Source organism: Meleagris gallopavo, chromosome 5, assembly GCF_000146605.3.
Source record: "Meleagris gallopavo isolate NT-WF06-2002-E0010 breed Aviagen turkey brand Nicholas breeding stock chromosome 5, Turkey_5.1, whole genome shotgun sequence".
In the NCBI taxonomy this organism is placed as follows: Eukaryota; Metazoa; Chordata; class Aves; order Galliformes; family Phasianidae; genus Meleagris; species Meleagris gallopavo.
The window spans coordinates 49,636,691-49,652,671 of record NC_015015.2 but is presented as its reverse complement, the minus strand read 5'-3'; the positions used below and the strand labels follow the sequence as shown (position 1 = coordinate 49,652,671).

Below are 15,981 nucleotides of genomic sequence, written 5' to 3'. Positions count from 1 at the left end.
AGTACTCAGCTGCAGACAGCATTAGCCTAACTCCCTTGTACAGATTTGCAAATTACTGCATGCAGAGCTACCTTGTTAGCATGGAGTTCAGGCCCTTGGGAGTAAAAGGACCGTATTTTGTTTGACACGACTCATTGTCGCGGTCAAGATGCCTGAACGTGCCATAGGAAACCCACTGTTGGGCACGGCATTAAAGTACCAAGTAAAATAAACACTGATCACAATCCTGCTTCCAAAGTCAATAAGCTTCATTTACATAGGAGTGAATTCTCTTTTTTCAGTCGCAAGGATTTCTGGAAAGCTGCAACAAATGAAAGCCAGCATGTTTCTCCCTGTCATTCTCTATCCACAGTGAAATAACAAGAAAATAAAGCATGCAGTGTAATCCTGCTCTAACAGGCCATTTCAGTAGTTAATTTCTTTTAGGTTTTTTTTAAAGAGAGCAGGATGCTTGCTGTGGACATTAACATTTTGCTACCCATAATTCTTTTTATCCCATCATTATTACAGAGTAGTGCTATTGTTAAAATCCAAAAGATACTAAAGGTTTAAAAAGACCATTCAATTAGTTTCAAAACTTTTTTTTTTTTAAGAAACAAAACAAAACAAATAGCACATAAGAACCTCAGCTAACACAGTTAATCAGATGAATGCTAGAATCTGATACACAATTTTCCTGCCAATGAATGCAACAATGAAAAATATCGAACAATTTCAGCAACACAGCTATATTTATGTATTCCAATTTCCTCTGTGATCTTCAAAGTAATAAATGATCAAGGAGTTAAGAATCCTACCCTTTGACAAATTACAGTGCTCTATGCTGTATGAATCAGTATATCCCCAAGATCGCACTTTCAAGCATCTGAATTCCCAGCAGGTTAAGGATTGGCAGTGGAGAGTTTTTGATGTTAATTAGATTGGAACCTTCATTCATTGCATGCAAGTGGGTTTCAGCCTCTACAAGAGACTGCATGGCCCTTGTACAATACCCCTCCATCCAACCAGCAATTGCTCTGTCTTCTAAGAAAGACATTCTTCCTTCCAGCCAACATTAAGCAGAGGGACAGACTGGGACATAAACTTTTCTCAGTACCAGTAAACCAGTGCTTCTTCATGAAGATAAGGAAGGAAGGAAGATGTATTCTCTTTACTCTCACAAAGATTCCTAAATATATTTAAAAAAAGAAGGAACCTGTGATTTTTCTTATGCTTGTTTTAAAGCTCACACATACGCTTAAGCACAAGAAGTGCCAGTCTCAGGGTATGCCTGTGTGTGACCTCCTCCGGGTTGTTTTTTTGTTTTTTAATATAACTATGAAACTGAATTGCAAAACAACTGGGTATCTTGCCCTCTGTGCCTGAAACCAGTGTTGTCTCAAGGGTAATTTATGCGCTTAGATACTGTGCCAAACTGAGTTGTTTTTCTATCTGTTTTCCCTTTTAGCGATTAGCCCCTTTTCTCTGTTTGCATTTCTAAGTCCTCAAATGTAACACCTCCCTTTTGCACTTATTTAAACCATTGTAGAGAAGGGACGTTTCTCCCTGGGTAAACCTCAGGGATGGTAATCCCACCACTCACCTGTCTAGATTTGGCATTCCTTTCTTCCCTCCTGACCATCATTTTGCTTGGCTAAACAAACTGAATCCTTTAAGTCTTGTAAGATTCAACATCTCCCTGATTATCCAAGCTGCCCTTCTCTGCTACCATTTGCTCCATCTTTCCTGAGCATAACATGCTACATTTTTGTGCCATGATCGCTATTGAAAATGATGGCTCCTAACTCTCATTTAATACCTCCTTTCACTTGGTGTATTCCTTTTCTGCACACATCGTAGTAATTGCCAAACCATTATCCACCTTTCAATTCTTCTTTTAAATGCTTTTCTCTCCTCTTTAACTAATATTGTATATAGAACTACACAAAATGCATTTAGCATCCGGGCAAAGTTGATTGCAGTTGTTTGTTGTTTTTTTTTTTTTAAATAGGAGCCCATTTTACATCTTTGCTTTGCTTAAGAGGCTATTCAAACCAAAAGGCATACTGAGTTGCACTGGACCAAGAAATTTATGGTAATACAGTTTGCCCCAAGGGAAAGGGAAATGGAAATGTCTCTGCTGTGTGACATCTATTTCTGTAGCTTCTAGGCCAATGACCCATTATGTCTCTGCAGAAAACGGCTTCTGTGAATTTGCCTTTGGCTAGATGGATGGTACACAGTATATAGGGCGGAGAAGGGCACAGCCACTCTAGAAATCAATAGGAAACAGAACAGCCTGTGCTAAGCATTTCATTCCTCATCCTCTCTCTCCTGGGAAATAGAGCAGGTGCAGGAAGAGAAATGATGATATTATTCCTAGTAGTTTCTATATGAATACTCTCCGTGCAGCCTTCCTCTTAGTGAAGCAAGCGTGTGCTGTGAGGAGTTTTTGCTTCAGTTTCAGAAGTTGTAATTCTTATTTTTTTTGAAATCTGCTTTAATGTAACCTTTTCTTTCCGCATCGTAGAGAAATCCATTGAAACGTATTAAGTTCAATAGACACACTCTTCACTTTTGTACGTTCACTATGATATAGAAAACCACCACTGCTGTCAAGTCTCAGACTTAAAACACTGGGCTAAGTCACTCCTACATAATGGATCATCTGTTTCTTTCTCTACAGACTTGTCTATCACAACTACCTGAGAGCAAATATTCTTGAAAAACTCAGATCTGGACAATCCTCAAAAAGTCTGGAGGAGAATTTGGCACCCCTGGGGAGAAGGGGTATGGGAAGAATGGCTTTAAATCCCTTTTTGTGCCTTTTTCTCAGCTCCCTACATGATTCAGACAATCTCAAGGACTTGGCTTCCACAGTTCACCCCAGGATCTCTATAGGGTCCATCTCTGACCCAGCCCATCCATACTTCGATGCTTATTACATTAGGACATTAGAAACCAGCCTTGTAGCTGTTTATTTCTTTTTGTGAAGAGAGGGATTCCTCATACATCTGTGTATTGGTGTTTAAGAGACCAATAGAAAAGTGCTAGCAAAGGGATGCTATTCACTGACAAACATCAAATCTGGCAAATACTGCTGCATCAGATCATGTTCTGAAAGTTTTTCATGTGTCTACATGGCTAGATGCAACTGAGATGAGTAGAAACTCATGCAGAAACTGGCTAAAGAAAAGGCAGTTATGTCATCAGCATGCCAGTCATCAGAGATATTCTGAGGCTAGACTTTTGCTTTAGAGAAGAAATATTTGGAGATAGGAATTAAAAGCAGGATTCCTTGACCTTTGTCTTTCGTGGCCAGCTGTTTATAATTCAGTTCACAGAAAGTAGAGCTTTTAGTAATTTTTTTCAAGAGGAAAAAAAAAAAAAAAATCTATGTCACAAGGGTCCTCTAAAACACATCATCATCTGAAACAGCTGGGCTGTTAGAAGCACTTTGGTTACATATATGGTTCCCTCAGCCACATCAGGCGACAAGTCCTGTGGGGAAATTCCAGGGAATTGCTGGAACATGCCACCTGCAGTGTTCTAGATTTTGAATCTGTAATATTCTAACAAAATTAAAAGCCTATGTTTTAATGAAAGCTTAAAATACATTGAAATTGCTTCAGTAGTAAGTGCAGTTTTACACAGCTTATCAAGCCCTAGCTATTGAAAATAACATACTGTAAACAGGAACTGAAACATGCCTTAATAAACACTATGAGAAATCTGGGAACAGCTGGTATAAACAAATTAGCCACGAAAGTGAAATCTATTGCCTATACAGAGTCATGCTTGTTACTACCAGCTAAAGGGCCAACAATATACCATGACCATATATTTGAAAACTCTTGTGACTCATACAGAACTATCTTCTTTCATCAGCATGTAACACTGACCAGAAATCCACCCAGTAAACTGTTCTATTGTGAACAGCAATTTAATGTGCCCCACATCCTTACAATTAACTCTAAAACCATAACAACATTACTGCCAGGTTTATAATGCCTGGATGCAGAAAGCACTCTTAAGTATCTTTAACAGACAGTTCACACATTTGCCTTTTCCCATCCCACTCACTTTGCAGCCAAGGAGGCTGGAATGCTGTTAATTTGATTTCCCTTCTCTCTCTTTGATTTTTTGCTCATGAAAACTAATGGGCAGTGCCTTACAACAAAGCTCATACTGTAAATAATTGAGATTGCCTTTCTAATTTACATGTAAATGCATGCAAGAACTAAAGGTTGAAATTACATTATTAATTACAGATGAAACTGAATGTCGGGTTCTGAGTGGTGGTTGGATAATGCCTATAGACTCAAGGCCCTAGATAAGATTCTTTGCTGCTTTTAAAGAAAGTGAGAACCTCGTGATTCAAAAGACAGAGAAAAATCTTCCCAAGATGGAAAAATGCCCTCTTCAACAGCTACCTTTCAGTCAGACTCTGTCAGCATCAGCCTGGTTTACTCAGTTCTATGACTACAGAACTTAATTCAATCAGATGTATAGCTGCAATGCTGTAGTAACTATTAGGCATGCTTGGCAAGTCTCCAGGTGTCACACCATATACACCCCTCTTTTCCCAACAGCACTGGAGAAGAAGCAGCAAAGCATTAATTTTTACTGTCTTTCAATTAAAATTGCTCTATAATATCCTACGGCAGAGCTGATTTTTTTCTTTGAAGTGAGCCGAATTCTCCTTTAACATAAATTAACACCTGTGGCTATTTACTCATATCATAGTCAGCTTAGTATTTCGTCCTGTTTTTCATGGTAAAAATTTCATGAGGCCTAAGGAAACTGGAGGATTTCCAGACATATATTAAATATGTAATATTTTGGTAGATAAAAGACATCCAGAAGACATTTTCTTTCGTATTCATTGGAGAAGGAATCTAGATTTTCAATCTTCCAAATTGTTCTAGACACTAAAATCTGTAATTTTTCTGGATTTCTTTAAAAACAGCCAATGTATGCCATACATCAGTCATCATATGGATATCTTCAGGGGTGAGATGTTTTTTGTTTGTTTGTTTTTAAAGCAAAGATGGAGCTAAAATTTGTCAACAAAGTTCTTTAACAACGTGGTATGAACAGTGACCTGAATTTCTCATGGTTCTGAAGCTTGCATCTTGCCTGTTGATGTGTTCTGGCTCAGCTGATGAAAGTTATCACAGCCAGTTCTGCAGCTGAATCATATCCGTAGATCCTCTGGAGGCGGTTGTGTGAACAGACCACTGCTGAACGCCAGCAATTCTTGACAGGCATGGGGGCTGTTGGAAACTCTTACCACTCATGGCTGATTCAAAGTAGTTCCAGGACTGCTCAACTTTATGCTAAATGCTAATTGCTTGCCAGCAGTCCCAACAGCCAAGCAATGCTCACGGTCATTCTTGCTGTCTCCTGCCATTTCAGACCCTCCTGAGAACACATCCGAGCCAACCCTAAGGATGAGGACCAGAGTACATCAGCAGGGAAAAATCACTGTGCCTTCCTTCCCCTTCAGAGTGTAAGAAAAGAGATCCAATGTGTATCAGCTTGTACCACTAAGACAACACGAGCAGCTGTAAGAAACAAAGACTTTGTCTTCAGAGCATTTGCATGGTTTCTAAAACTGATTTTGACAGCAGCAGTACTATAAAATATTTCTCTTAAATAAGATCATACAAAAACAAATAATGTCATTTTTTCTTCAGTACTTCTAACAAAAAGTACTGCTGCATTTCCACAGCATCTGCCACTTGAATAGATCAATCAACTAAATCTCTGAATACTTAATCTTAATCCATTAATGAATGCAAAGTCAGAGCACAAAGAAGTAATTCCTACAATAATGAATATTAATGAGTATTTCAAGAGGATCACATTCCATCTTCTTAAAAATCATATTAAGAAATAAGAAAATAATTAAGAAATAAACTTACAAGAAAAAGTAGTTCATATTTATTATTTTTTCCTTTAAAGAACTGAACCTGAATATTTTTGAGTTTATTGTTCTGTGAATCAGATTACAGCCATCAGAGGGTATCATTCTAATATAAAATTTAATTCATGTGTATTACAGGTCCAGACATAAAGTATTTTTTCCTGAAAACTTTTCAACCTGCCAGCCTTCATGCAAACAAGTGCCCCTTGGACTCTGTGCATGATGTAAAGTAAGTCCCTGTTTGGCTAAACCAGATTGCTCTGGAAGATAGCAGGATTGCTTAGCAATAGTGGAAACTGAACACTGCATACAGAACAGTCCACCTTGAAACAGAGCCAGAGCAGGTCAGCCTCCTTATTACAAACTGGACTTCTGAACAAAGTTTTTTTCCACTAGCAATTTTCAGTTAAAGATTCTCAGTAATTCCTCCCACTATTTTTAAAACTCCCAATAAAATTAAGAACTGTATTTAATTTCAAAAATTCTAAGCTGTTCAGATCCTTGTCAGTCATACATAAGGGTGCTGGAATCACTTCAAACCAACCTTCAGCTGTTCTGCCCGTCAATTCCCATTTGACAATTCTTCCTACTCCTCTCATATTCCACAGAAATTAATGCTTCAGTAGAGAAATTCAGTGATTAGCAAAAACCCAAAGATTATCAGCACGCAGCCATCCCCAATACAAACTATCTAGAATTACTTGAATATTAGCAAAACATTTTTGCTTTATTATGTACTTACTGAGGAGATGGATTAAAAAAGGCACACGCTGACACTACTAAATAAGAAATATTGCTGCTACTTCTGACAGGATTAGCTAAATACCTAAATGATAAGAACACTCCTCTCCATTTTTCCTATACGCAGGAAATGTGCACTGAAAAGTCACTCTTTGATCTATTTGACTGGTTTCACTTACTGTAGCAGACCTTTAGACACAGAAAAGATTTATTTTCAGTAGTCTAAGGGAGCTCTTCTTTCTTGCTTTGATGTATAAAGGATTTATGATCAATACTATCTGAAAGCAGCTGGCATTGCTACAACTGCTCAGAGTCAAGCAAAAATATTAAAATGAATGCAACACTGGCAAAAAAAATGATATGGCCTTTAGCATTTCAGAAAATGTAATTATCTTAGTAAATGTGTGTGGTTTTGGTAAAGAGATTCAAAGTTTCAGATGGATTATTTTTAATAACATCTTTTCACAGTGGTTTTATTACATATTCTAAATCAAAACTCACCACTTACCTAACAGATAAATGCTTCACTCCATCAACAGGCTTTAGATGAACGGGTCTGGCACCCCACACAGAACCTTAATGATGTCAATCCCATAAAGGCATGAACTTCACCTACAAGCAGCTGAGAGCAAAATCCATCTTACACTAATTATATTATCTTTGGGTGACCAACATAAGAATACATATTCAGAAAACAGTTTTATAGCTGTGGTTCTACTACTGAAAATGCTCCCCATTGCATTTCCACAGGCAATACTAAGGACTAGATCAATGAAAGATTGGAAGTAATTTCACAGCCACTGTGAGTTGACTGAGAAGCAATCCAAACTCGTCATCTAAATTTCCACATCTCCCTTCTGCCACTAGTAGAATTCTTACATCTGCACAATGAGATAACATGAATTCAAATGACATCCACCACTTTCCTCCTTGGATTAGTTTTAGTAGCAGTGAGTCAACTTCCTGAGCTGGATCAGCAGGCAGGCAATGTCTGCATTAACAGAACTGAGCAGCTCAGATGAAAATGGTTCTTTTGATTGACCCCAACCAACTTAAGCATATGTGAAAATACCTTAGGGATCTAACATATGGGCTGTCACAATATAGGACTATCAGCCACCAGTACACTGGGGATCTGGTCACTGCTCTTCAGCAATAATACCATATGTTCTCCAATAATTCTTCCACATTTTATGCTGAAATTATTTATTGAAGTGTGCATTCATGTTGTAATCAAAGCATACATGCTGTAACATAGGATTTAATGTACAACCCTGAAGAACCAGGGTTCTTCACCAGAGGTAGACTATTTCAAGAACTTATTTTCCTTAAGAAACATATCATTTTCTAACTTCTTAATAAACATATATCTTTTACAGTACCATGCAGTAAATAGCTTTCACAGTGTTCTACTACTGATTTTCACCTCAGCAAACACTATTAATGACAGCATCATTTACTATTAACACAGTTATCAGAACCACAATTCAGTGATCATTTTAATCCCAATGATACCATCATCTTTGTATGAAACAGCACAATCCATTACAGTGTCATTAATATTTCATTTTCCAAAGGAATCATTAGTTCATTAATGCCAACAAAACCTCTTTTCGCTCAAGCTGAAAAACCTCATGAATAAATTATGTCATGTTTAGATATGGAAAACAGGTCAAGGGCTATTGAGCTCACATTTCCAAAATGAAAGCATTCCCTACAGCAGAGCTCTGGAGAAAATGTGCTTCAATAATAGAATCCTCTTAGTAAGTATTAAAACAATCACTACATTGAACTGTATAGACATAGAGAACATTCAGAGTTAAGGAACTTCCTTTAAATTACAGACACACAGCATAACATTTTAAGACTTCACTTATATCAGCTTCCTACCAATTGACATTGCATACCTTGAAGCCAGAAAATCCCCCTCAAGCAAGTTCTTTTAAGTGAAAAAATGGGTGAGAATATGACGTTCTTCTCATACAGCCAAGTCTCACTTTCCTTTTTTACAAAGATTAAGTTTTTGGCAATGCATCTTTTTATTGCTCAGCAGATAAAATCTCCTGTAATCACAGGTTAGAGGAACTGTTGTCCAAGAGGTACATTTCTTATAAAGAAAACAAGATTATAGTAGGCTCTACTGCTTTAGTAAATTATATGAAATCGTATCTTAAGCTTTCAATAAAAATGAAAAATAGTTGCAATTAAAAAAAAAAAGGATTATTCTAAGTCAGTTGTGCATATGCACTTAGAAATCATGCTTGTTCCTTCAGTCATGTTACACTACTACTGCCCTGGACAGCTGCTGCAAAGTGAGGCATTTAATCTTTATATACAGATAAAGTCTGTGATAACATTCTCTGGCCTAAGTTCAGGCATGGCACACTGGGATTTGTTTTTTGAGGTATACCTCTGTGGTTTTAAAAATGAAATGAAACGAAACGAAACAAACAAAAAACAACCGGTAGCGATCTGCTCCAGTTAATGTAAAAGAAGAAAGCTTTCAAGAGTTTTCAAGAGTTTTCTACTTGTGTTTTCATTGGGAAACATTTTGGATATTCATGGAATAAAAGGTAAACTGGTTGTAAATTCAGGCTAAAGGCAACTTTTATTTACAGAAAGTCTAACAAAAAGACCTAAGCAATCATTACGTTGGACATTCAGATTCTGAACATCACTATTAGCAAGTTAATAGCACACCTAGGCAGTCTAGGTAGCATGACATTCTTCACGGAGCTGTGATCACTGATTTCCAGCATTTGTTGTTTTCCGACGAAGCCACCTCAGGGCTCTCACCACTGCTACTTGTCCCATGAGGAATGTGATAGTAAAGTTACGTTTATACCAATCTCTTGGGTTCCACAGCCAGGAAGATAACCAGCATAAAGAACAAGAAGAGAAAAAGGAACATAAATATATTAAGACATCCTTTGGCACCGACAAATGACAATTTTGTGATGACTTACACTTTCCATTCTTTGTGACAACACTTTCCTTGTCTAACTTAACAAAATGTCTAACTTAAGAAAATGTCAGATGTGGATAGTCACATAATGAACAGATTGCATGTGGAATATATGGCTACAATTATTCAGAGCTCAAATGCAAAGAAGTTTAATATGTAACTTTATAACCAATTGCATTTTAAATCAGACAAGATTAAATCTTATGATGACCAGCTTTACTTCAGAATCAAACCATTTTTAAGGATTTCCCACCAGTGCTGTGCTATGTGTAGTATCTGTGCACATGTGAAGATACATGTGTTGTAATGGGCATAATTGGTCACGTTTTTTTTTTTTGGGGGGGGGGGGGGGGGGGGGAGATGGGAGGGAAGGAAAAGGAAGTAAAGTCAAACTTCAAAGTTTAATTATGTAATTCAATTCAGGAAACACTTTCATAATGCCTCACCTTTTAAAGACCATGCCTTTAATGTTACCAAAGTTTGCTTTCTGGCATGCATGACTTCTAAATATTCTAAATATACCACTTTTTAATCTTTGGGCATTTGCTTCAAATTCTTGCTCCTGTTACCAACTGAAGTAATTTAATGATTACCTTCATTTTTCCACCACGGATCCCTCCCTTATTTTGCAAAATTTCACACAAGCAGCAATATGGTATCCTTATTGCAGAAATAGCAGAGAACATTACATTACACCTTGAATTTAGGTCTTCTGTCGTATCTTTTAGAAATCTTGCATGTACAGATTAGCACAGACCTGAGATATTAACCTCTCAGTAAAGACAGCGGTGAAAATCATGCTGACAAGAAGCACTGAGCTACCCTCTAAAATGTCATGTTATATCAAAATATCATGCTAGCACTGCAACTGTTTCTCTTCCCCTTTCACATCTCACTTCTTAGTCTTTAAAAAAAAAAATTCTCCACTCTAGGTACCCTGAACCATATATTCTTGTTGTCTATGCACAGCCATGGTCTTTATTCTACCTAAATTTTAGAAGCTTTAACACTTCAGCAGCCAGTTTTCAGGCCAGCTAGCAACACTGCAGAAAAAAAGTGTACAGATGAATGCATAAATTGATTTTTTAAGTGTGACCCTTAAAAAAAAAAAAAAAAAGAGAGAGAGAAAAACAAAAAAAGAATGCCTATAAGCTCCACTGTTTTCAAGGCTATACAGTTCCACTTGGCATCAGCCATTCAGTGTGTTGTAACAAAGCAGCAACAAGGATCACCACCTTCAGAAACAGCCTGAACTCTTCGGTTTTGCTTCCTCCACTCCCAGGCAAAACGTGTTCATTTATTTTAAATGCTATTACTTTGCTGTAAAAACAATTCTATTGTATGCACAATACATACAAAGAACCCTAAACTGCATTTTTTCCTAGATCAATTACAGTGACAGTAGAATTCTAACTCATGTTACATCATCAGGAATCTGAGAACACTTGTGACCTTAGAGCCCAATAGTTTTTCATTCCAATGCAGAGAAGAAATGACATTTTGGTTTCACATGCAGTGGACAGCACTACTCTAAGTGGGTTGAGTAATATCCTCTGCCTGCTTCCTATTTCCTTCTCTCTACTAAGCTATTTGCAGACTGGTAATGTGTATTTGCAGGTCATTTTCTAGTTGTTTCAGAAGCCCAGTCCAGTTTATCAAGTTGTTGTACAAGCAGTGACAAAAGCAACACAGCAGATGTGAAAAGCTGAGTGGATGTGGGCGCACCCAACTGCAGCAGAAGTTCTATTCAGGATGAGCACAGAGGATCATTTCAAAAAGGCTTTGCCACACAAATAAACCTCCCAAACTCAAAGGTACTCAACTTCATCTTGAGTCCATATTTGCAAAGTAATAACAAAAATAATAATAGTGCACTTATTAAATGATTTTCCTTTGAGACAAATCACATTTACTAGTCCTTACTCAATTTAGTCGAGTAGAATCTGTTATGCTAAAGTTGCAATCTTTTTACTCACACATTTATCACTTTCAGTTGGCAGGAAGAAAAGGTCCAATGCTATAGGAGAAATAAAATTGATCTTGTCCCTTAACACCACGCTTCTTTCACCACAAAAATCAACAATAAACAGCAGACAAAGTCAAATGCTAATGCAAATTCACGTCAAGTGCTAACAGCAGCACTTTATAAATCATTTTCCAAAATAAGAGTTTCAGGTGCTCGTTTTAAGAAGTTATGGTAAAACACAAAGTTAGATCCAATCCTCTATACCTTTTGGCTAGACTATGATGTCAACATAAATACATTCTACATACCTGTTATAATGCAAATGCTTTCTAAAATTTTTACGTAGGAAGTCCTTGTAAAAGTCAGCCATTTCCTCTGCATTCAATGTCACTTTCTGGCCTGAAAATAAGTTTTGGCATGACAATGTGAAGATAGATCTTCAGATTAAAACACCAGGCTCAGATTGTGGAGCTAGGTCTGACTCCTTGCTCTCACAGGCTTCTTGCGTAACCTTGAACACATACATTTACATATTAAAAATGTATCAGTGGAGCACAGCAGATTAAAAACACTGTGCACCTTGGAACCAGCACAGTAATTCTTAAACCCTTGTTACTCATGAAAGTGATGTTTGTTTATAAAAGTCTCAGCTTACTTAGGAAGCCAATGAGCCCCCAAGGAAGAGTCATCTACTTCTTGAGTAACATTAATTTGTCACAGGGCTGAAGTCTAAACACCACCAGTAAGAGCACTTAGTAACTTGAGTTTCCTCCCTTAAAGGTCTGTAAGTACAGGCAGAACACAATTCATCACTGACAAAACACTGTCAAAAATACATTTTTTTCTACTGCTGTTACTAAATTTCAAGTGACTTATCTCAGTACACGTGCTCTTTTGTATATCAGATATATTAATTTAGTAGGCAACTCTTTTTGTACAGAAGTACAAGAGAGGACACACAGATTTGAACATGTTGCTCTGTGTAGAAGGTAAGGAGACATGTATTTTCCCCACAGAATGTGAAAGAAGGTCATTTTCTACTGCTCAAAATTAGCACCTAGACAGCCAGCAAATATTCTCAACTTTAACAGTTATTTCCTACAAAAGCTTCTTAGCACCAACAGCAATTCTAAAACAAGGATCAAATTAGAACTTCCCAGAGAATATGGACACGAGGGAGAAGAGACTGTAAGATTCAATTTGTTATTGTTCCAAAAACACATTTTAAAGCACTCAAGACTGATCATAGAACTGTGTTATTTATCAGTACTACAATGTCCTAACATACTATGTGATAAAATCATCATAACAGCTTTAGTCATAATCTTCAATCAGTTCTGCTGATGGCATTAATCTTTTGTATAAGAAATAACTTTTATTCCAACTGTACACGCATGCAGTTATTACTCTTATCTATATACAGCTGTGTGTGTGAACAATGAAGAGCTAACCCAATATGTGCAGTCAACGTAAGGGATGTAGAAGCTTATTTTCTCTTTTACTTCTCAGATTAAAACAACAAAAAAAAAGCACACACACAAAGCAGTAGTTTTTCTCAACAACAGAATTTAATTTGTTTTGCAATCATATACTGATCACTAGGACGTAAACAGAAGAGGAACACAAAGGTCTGAGATATATAGAACATCAGTACAGATGCTTTCCTGAAGTCAAACACATCATTATTCTATAAGCAAAATGTTCAGCTTTGTACTACAGTGGCCAACTCTCTACATTACGAAAGCATCCTTCTTTTGCCCCTACTCAGGCAAGTATTTTACAGCAACTGTGCTCAGACAAAGATGGTCAGAGAACAGCTGTTGTCTCTTTGCCCCGAGAAGCCGTGGATGCCCCATGCCTGGAGCTGATAAAGGCCAGGCTGGATGGGGCCACAGGCAGCCTGATCTACATCTGAATTATTGGTCAGCAACCCTACCTGCAGCAACGGGGCTGGAATGAAGTGATCTCTGAGGTCCCTTCCAACCCAAAGAATTATTATTCTTCAGAGGTTGTCTTACTCTCTCTCATAGAAAATACTGTATTAATTTAATGTGGACCTGAAGAAAGAGCATGTGCTTTTCTGCCCAACCACAATATCCACTTAAGGCAAGTGCTCTAGTATGTTCAGCTAGCTCAGTGGGTTAAGAAGCATGAGAGAAGAAAGCCTGTTCCTCCTTAGGCTGCAGAATGATTAAATCACTTGAAGAGGATTTCAGCACATTCCCTCCAGCTGGGCAAGGAGGAATTAGGGGACGAACACTGCAACAGAAGATCTCACTTTCCATATGCATGCTCTGAACAATTACTTGTGATAGAACACACAGCACATAACAACAAAATCTGAAGTCAAACAGAATTCATAACGTATCCTGAACTATACAAAGATCTCACTAACCTGCTTCATCTCTCGTTTCCAGACCCTTGGCTTTCAGTCTTGAGTAGATAAATTCTTCTTTTTCCTAGAAGATTTTTTTTCCACGTTAGAATTTGAGGCATTCGGTCCTTGAAGTAAGCCTTTATTTTTAAATCATGTAACAGCCCAGTGCCTAATACCCTCTGAAATAACAAACAACACTCATTAAATTTGGAAATATCAACAGAACATTTTCCCAAGCACAGTGACTTTGCGTTAAACTGATAAAGCTCTGTTGCTTAGATCCTTTTGGAGTTGGTCCAGAGGATGGCCACGAAGACAATCAAAGGGCTGGGTCATCTCTCCTATGAAGAAAGACTACAGGAGTTGGGCTTGTTTAGCCTGGAGAAGACTCCAGGAAGACCTTACCACAGCCTTCCAGTACTTCAAGAGAGCTTATAATTGGGAAGGAGACTGACTTTTTTGCATAGTTTGATAGAAGTAAGACAAGGGGGAATGACTTTAAACTGAAAGATAGAAGATTTAGGTTAGATGTTAGAAAGAAATTCTCAAATAGTAGCAAGGCCCTGGCACTAATGCCCAGAGAGCTGTGGGTGCCCCATCCCTGGAAGTGCCCAAGGCCAGGTTGGATGGGGCTCTGGGCAGCCTGAGCCGGTGGGCCCATGTCAGGGATCTACAACTAAGTAAGTTTTAAGGTCACTTCCAGCCTTAGCCATTCAATGATTCAGTGAACCTGCTAGCTGCACGCATCAATCGATTTATACACACATTTCTACTGAAACACATACAACTCATGTGTGGAGTACCACTAACTTGGTTTGTCTACATCCAAATCTTACAAAAACAAACTAACAGTGAAGATAAGATGTACTGTGTAACTGAGAGTTTCTGTGTTCAGGAAAACGTGCAGCCTTAAAATTTGTCATTATTTGGATGTATACAGAATAATTATCTTTTCATCATTTTCTCAAACTCAAAAAACAGTTCTACAAAATGTTTTAAAAAGTTTTGTTTTTGCCAAAATCTTCACAAGGTCAGGGAGGATATGGTGATCAAAGCTCACAAATAATGAATTACTGAATCACTCCCATTCTTCCTAACTTATGGGATCATAGAATATTTTAGGTTGGAAGGTCAGCAAGCTCCAACCCCCCTGCTATTGCTGGCTGCCCCTCAGCAGACCGGGCTGACCAGGACTCCACTCAACTCAGCCTTGAACACCTTCAGGCATGGGGCACCCACAGCTTCTCTGAGTAGCAGTGCCAGCACCTCACTGCCCTCTGAGTAAAGATTATTATTATTATTATTTTTAAACATGTAACCAAAACTGCCCCTCTTTTAGTTTAAAGCCATCTCCCCCTTGTCCTATCATTGTGTAAGAAGTCACTCCCATTCCTGTTTACATGCTCCCTTCAAGCACTGGAAGGCTGCAACGAGGTCTCCCCAGAGCTTTCTCTTCTCCTAGCTAAACAAGCCCAATTCCTTCAGCCTTCCTTCATAGGAGAGGTGCTCCAGACCTTACGGTGCAATCACAAAAGAAAGCAGACCACAACTGAATGTGTCCTTGCTTTCAGCCTCGATACAAGCTGCAACTGCCAGCGCAACAGGACCTGTCACGGGGTCATTGGAGTCAGAACGGGCCTTTAAACGCCCCCATCCCGCCCGGCCCGGCCCGAGGCCGCCCCCCAGCGGCGCCGGACTCACCCGCTGGAAGGCGGTATTCTGCCGGGCCCAGAAGTGCTGGTTCCACGCCTGGGTTTCCTCCCGCAGCTCCCGCAGCCGCCGTTCCAGCGGGGACTCGCGGGGCGGCACGTGGAAGATGACGGGGCGCAGGTTGGAGCGTTTGTCGGGGGGCCCGATCCAGTCCCTGCGGGAGCCGGCGGGGGGACGGAAGCGCGGTCCCTGGGAAACACGCGGGATGACCGGCGTTAGCGCCGTTCCTGGGCAACGCCGCGACTTCACGCGCATGCCGGAGCCCCGCACGGCTTTGAAACGCACGGCGACGCGCACTCACCGCCCGCTCCCCG

At 38.9% G+C, this 15,981-nt stretch overlaps 1 protein-coding gene across 5 annotated transcripts; it reads right to left on the bottom strand.

Moving 5' to 3' along the window:
* Positions 1-2,461: 2,461 nt before the first annotated feature.
* LOC100550953 (cytochrome c oxidase assembly factor 8) lies at positions 2,462-15,962 on the bottom strand. Of its 5 annotated transcripts, XR_002115453.1 has the most exons (5): positions 15,659-15,962; positions 13,976-14,039; positions 11,889-11,979; positions 7,158-7,271; positions 2,462-5,426 (listed from the first exon to the last, which is right to left on the bottom strand). XR_002115453.1 is itself a non-coding variant. In XM_031553699.1 (4 exons), the coding sequence occupies exons 1-4, from the start codon at positions 15,920-15,922 to the stop codon at positions 7,262-7,264; spliced, it is 429 nt and encodes a 142-aa protein (XP_031409559.1). In that variant the 5' UTR covers positions 15,923-15,962; the 3' UTR covers positions 2,462-7,261. The 5 variants fall into 5 exon arrangements, 4 of the variants coding, with proteins under 4 accessions (XP_031409559.1, XP_010710260.1, XP_031409560.1 ...); XM_031553699.1 differs by having other exon boundaries at positions 2,462-7,271; XM_010711958.3 differs by lacking the exons at positions 2,462-5,426; positions 7,158-7,271 and adding an exon at positions 9,239-9,500.
* Positions 15,963-15,981: the final 19 nt, after the last annotated feature.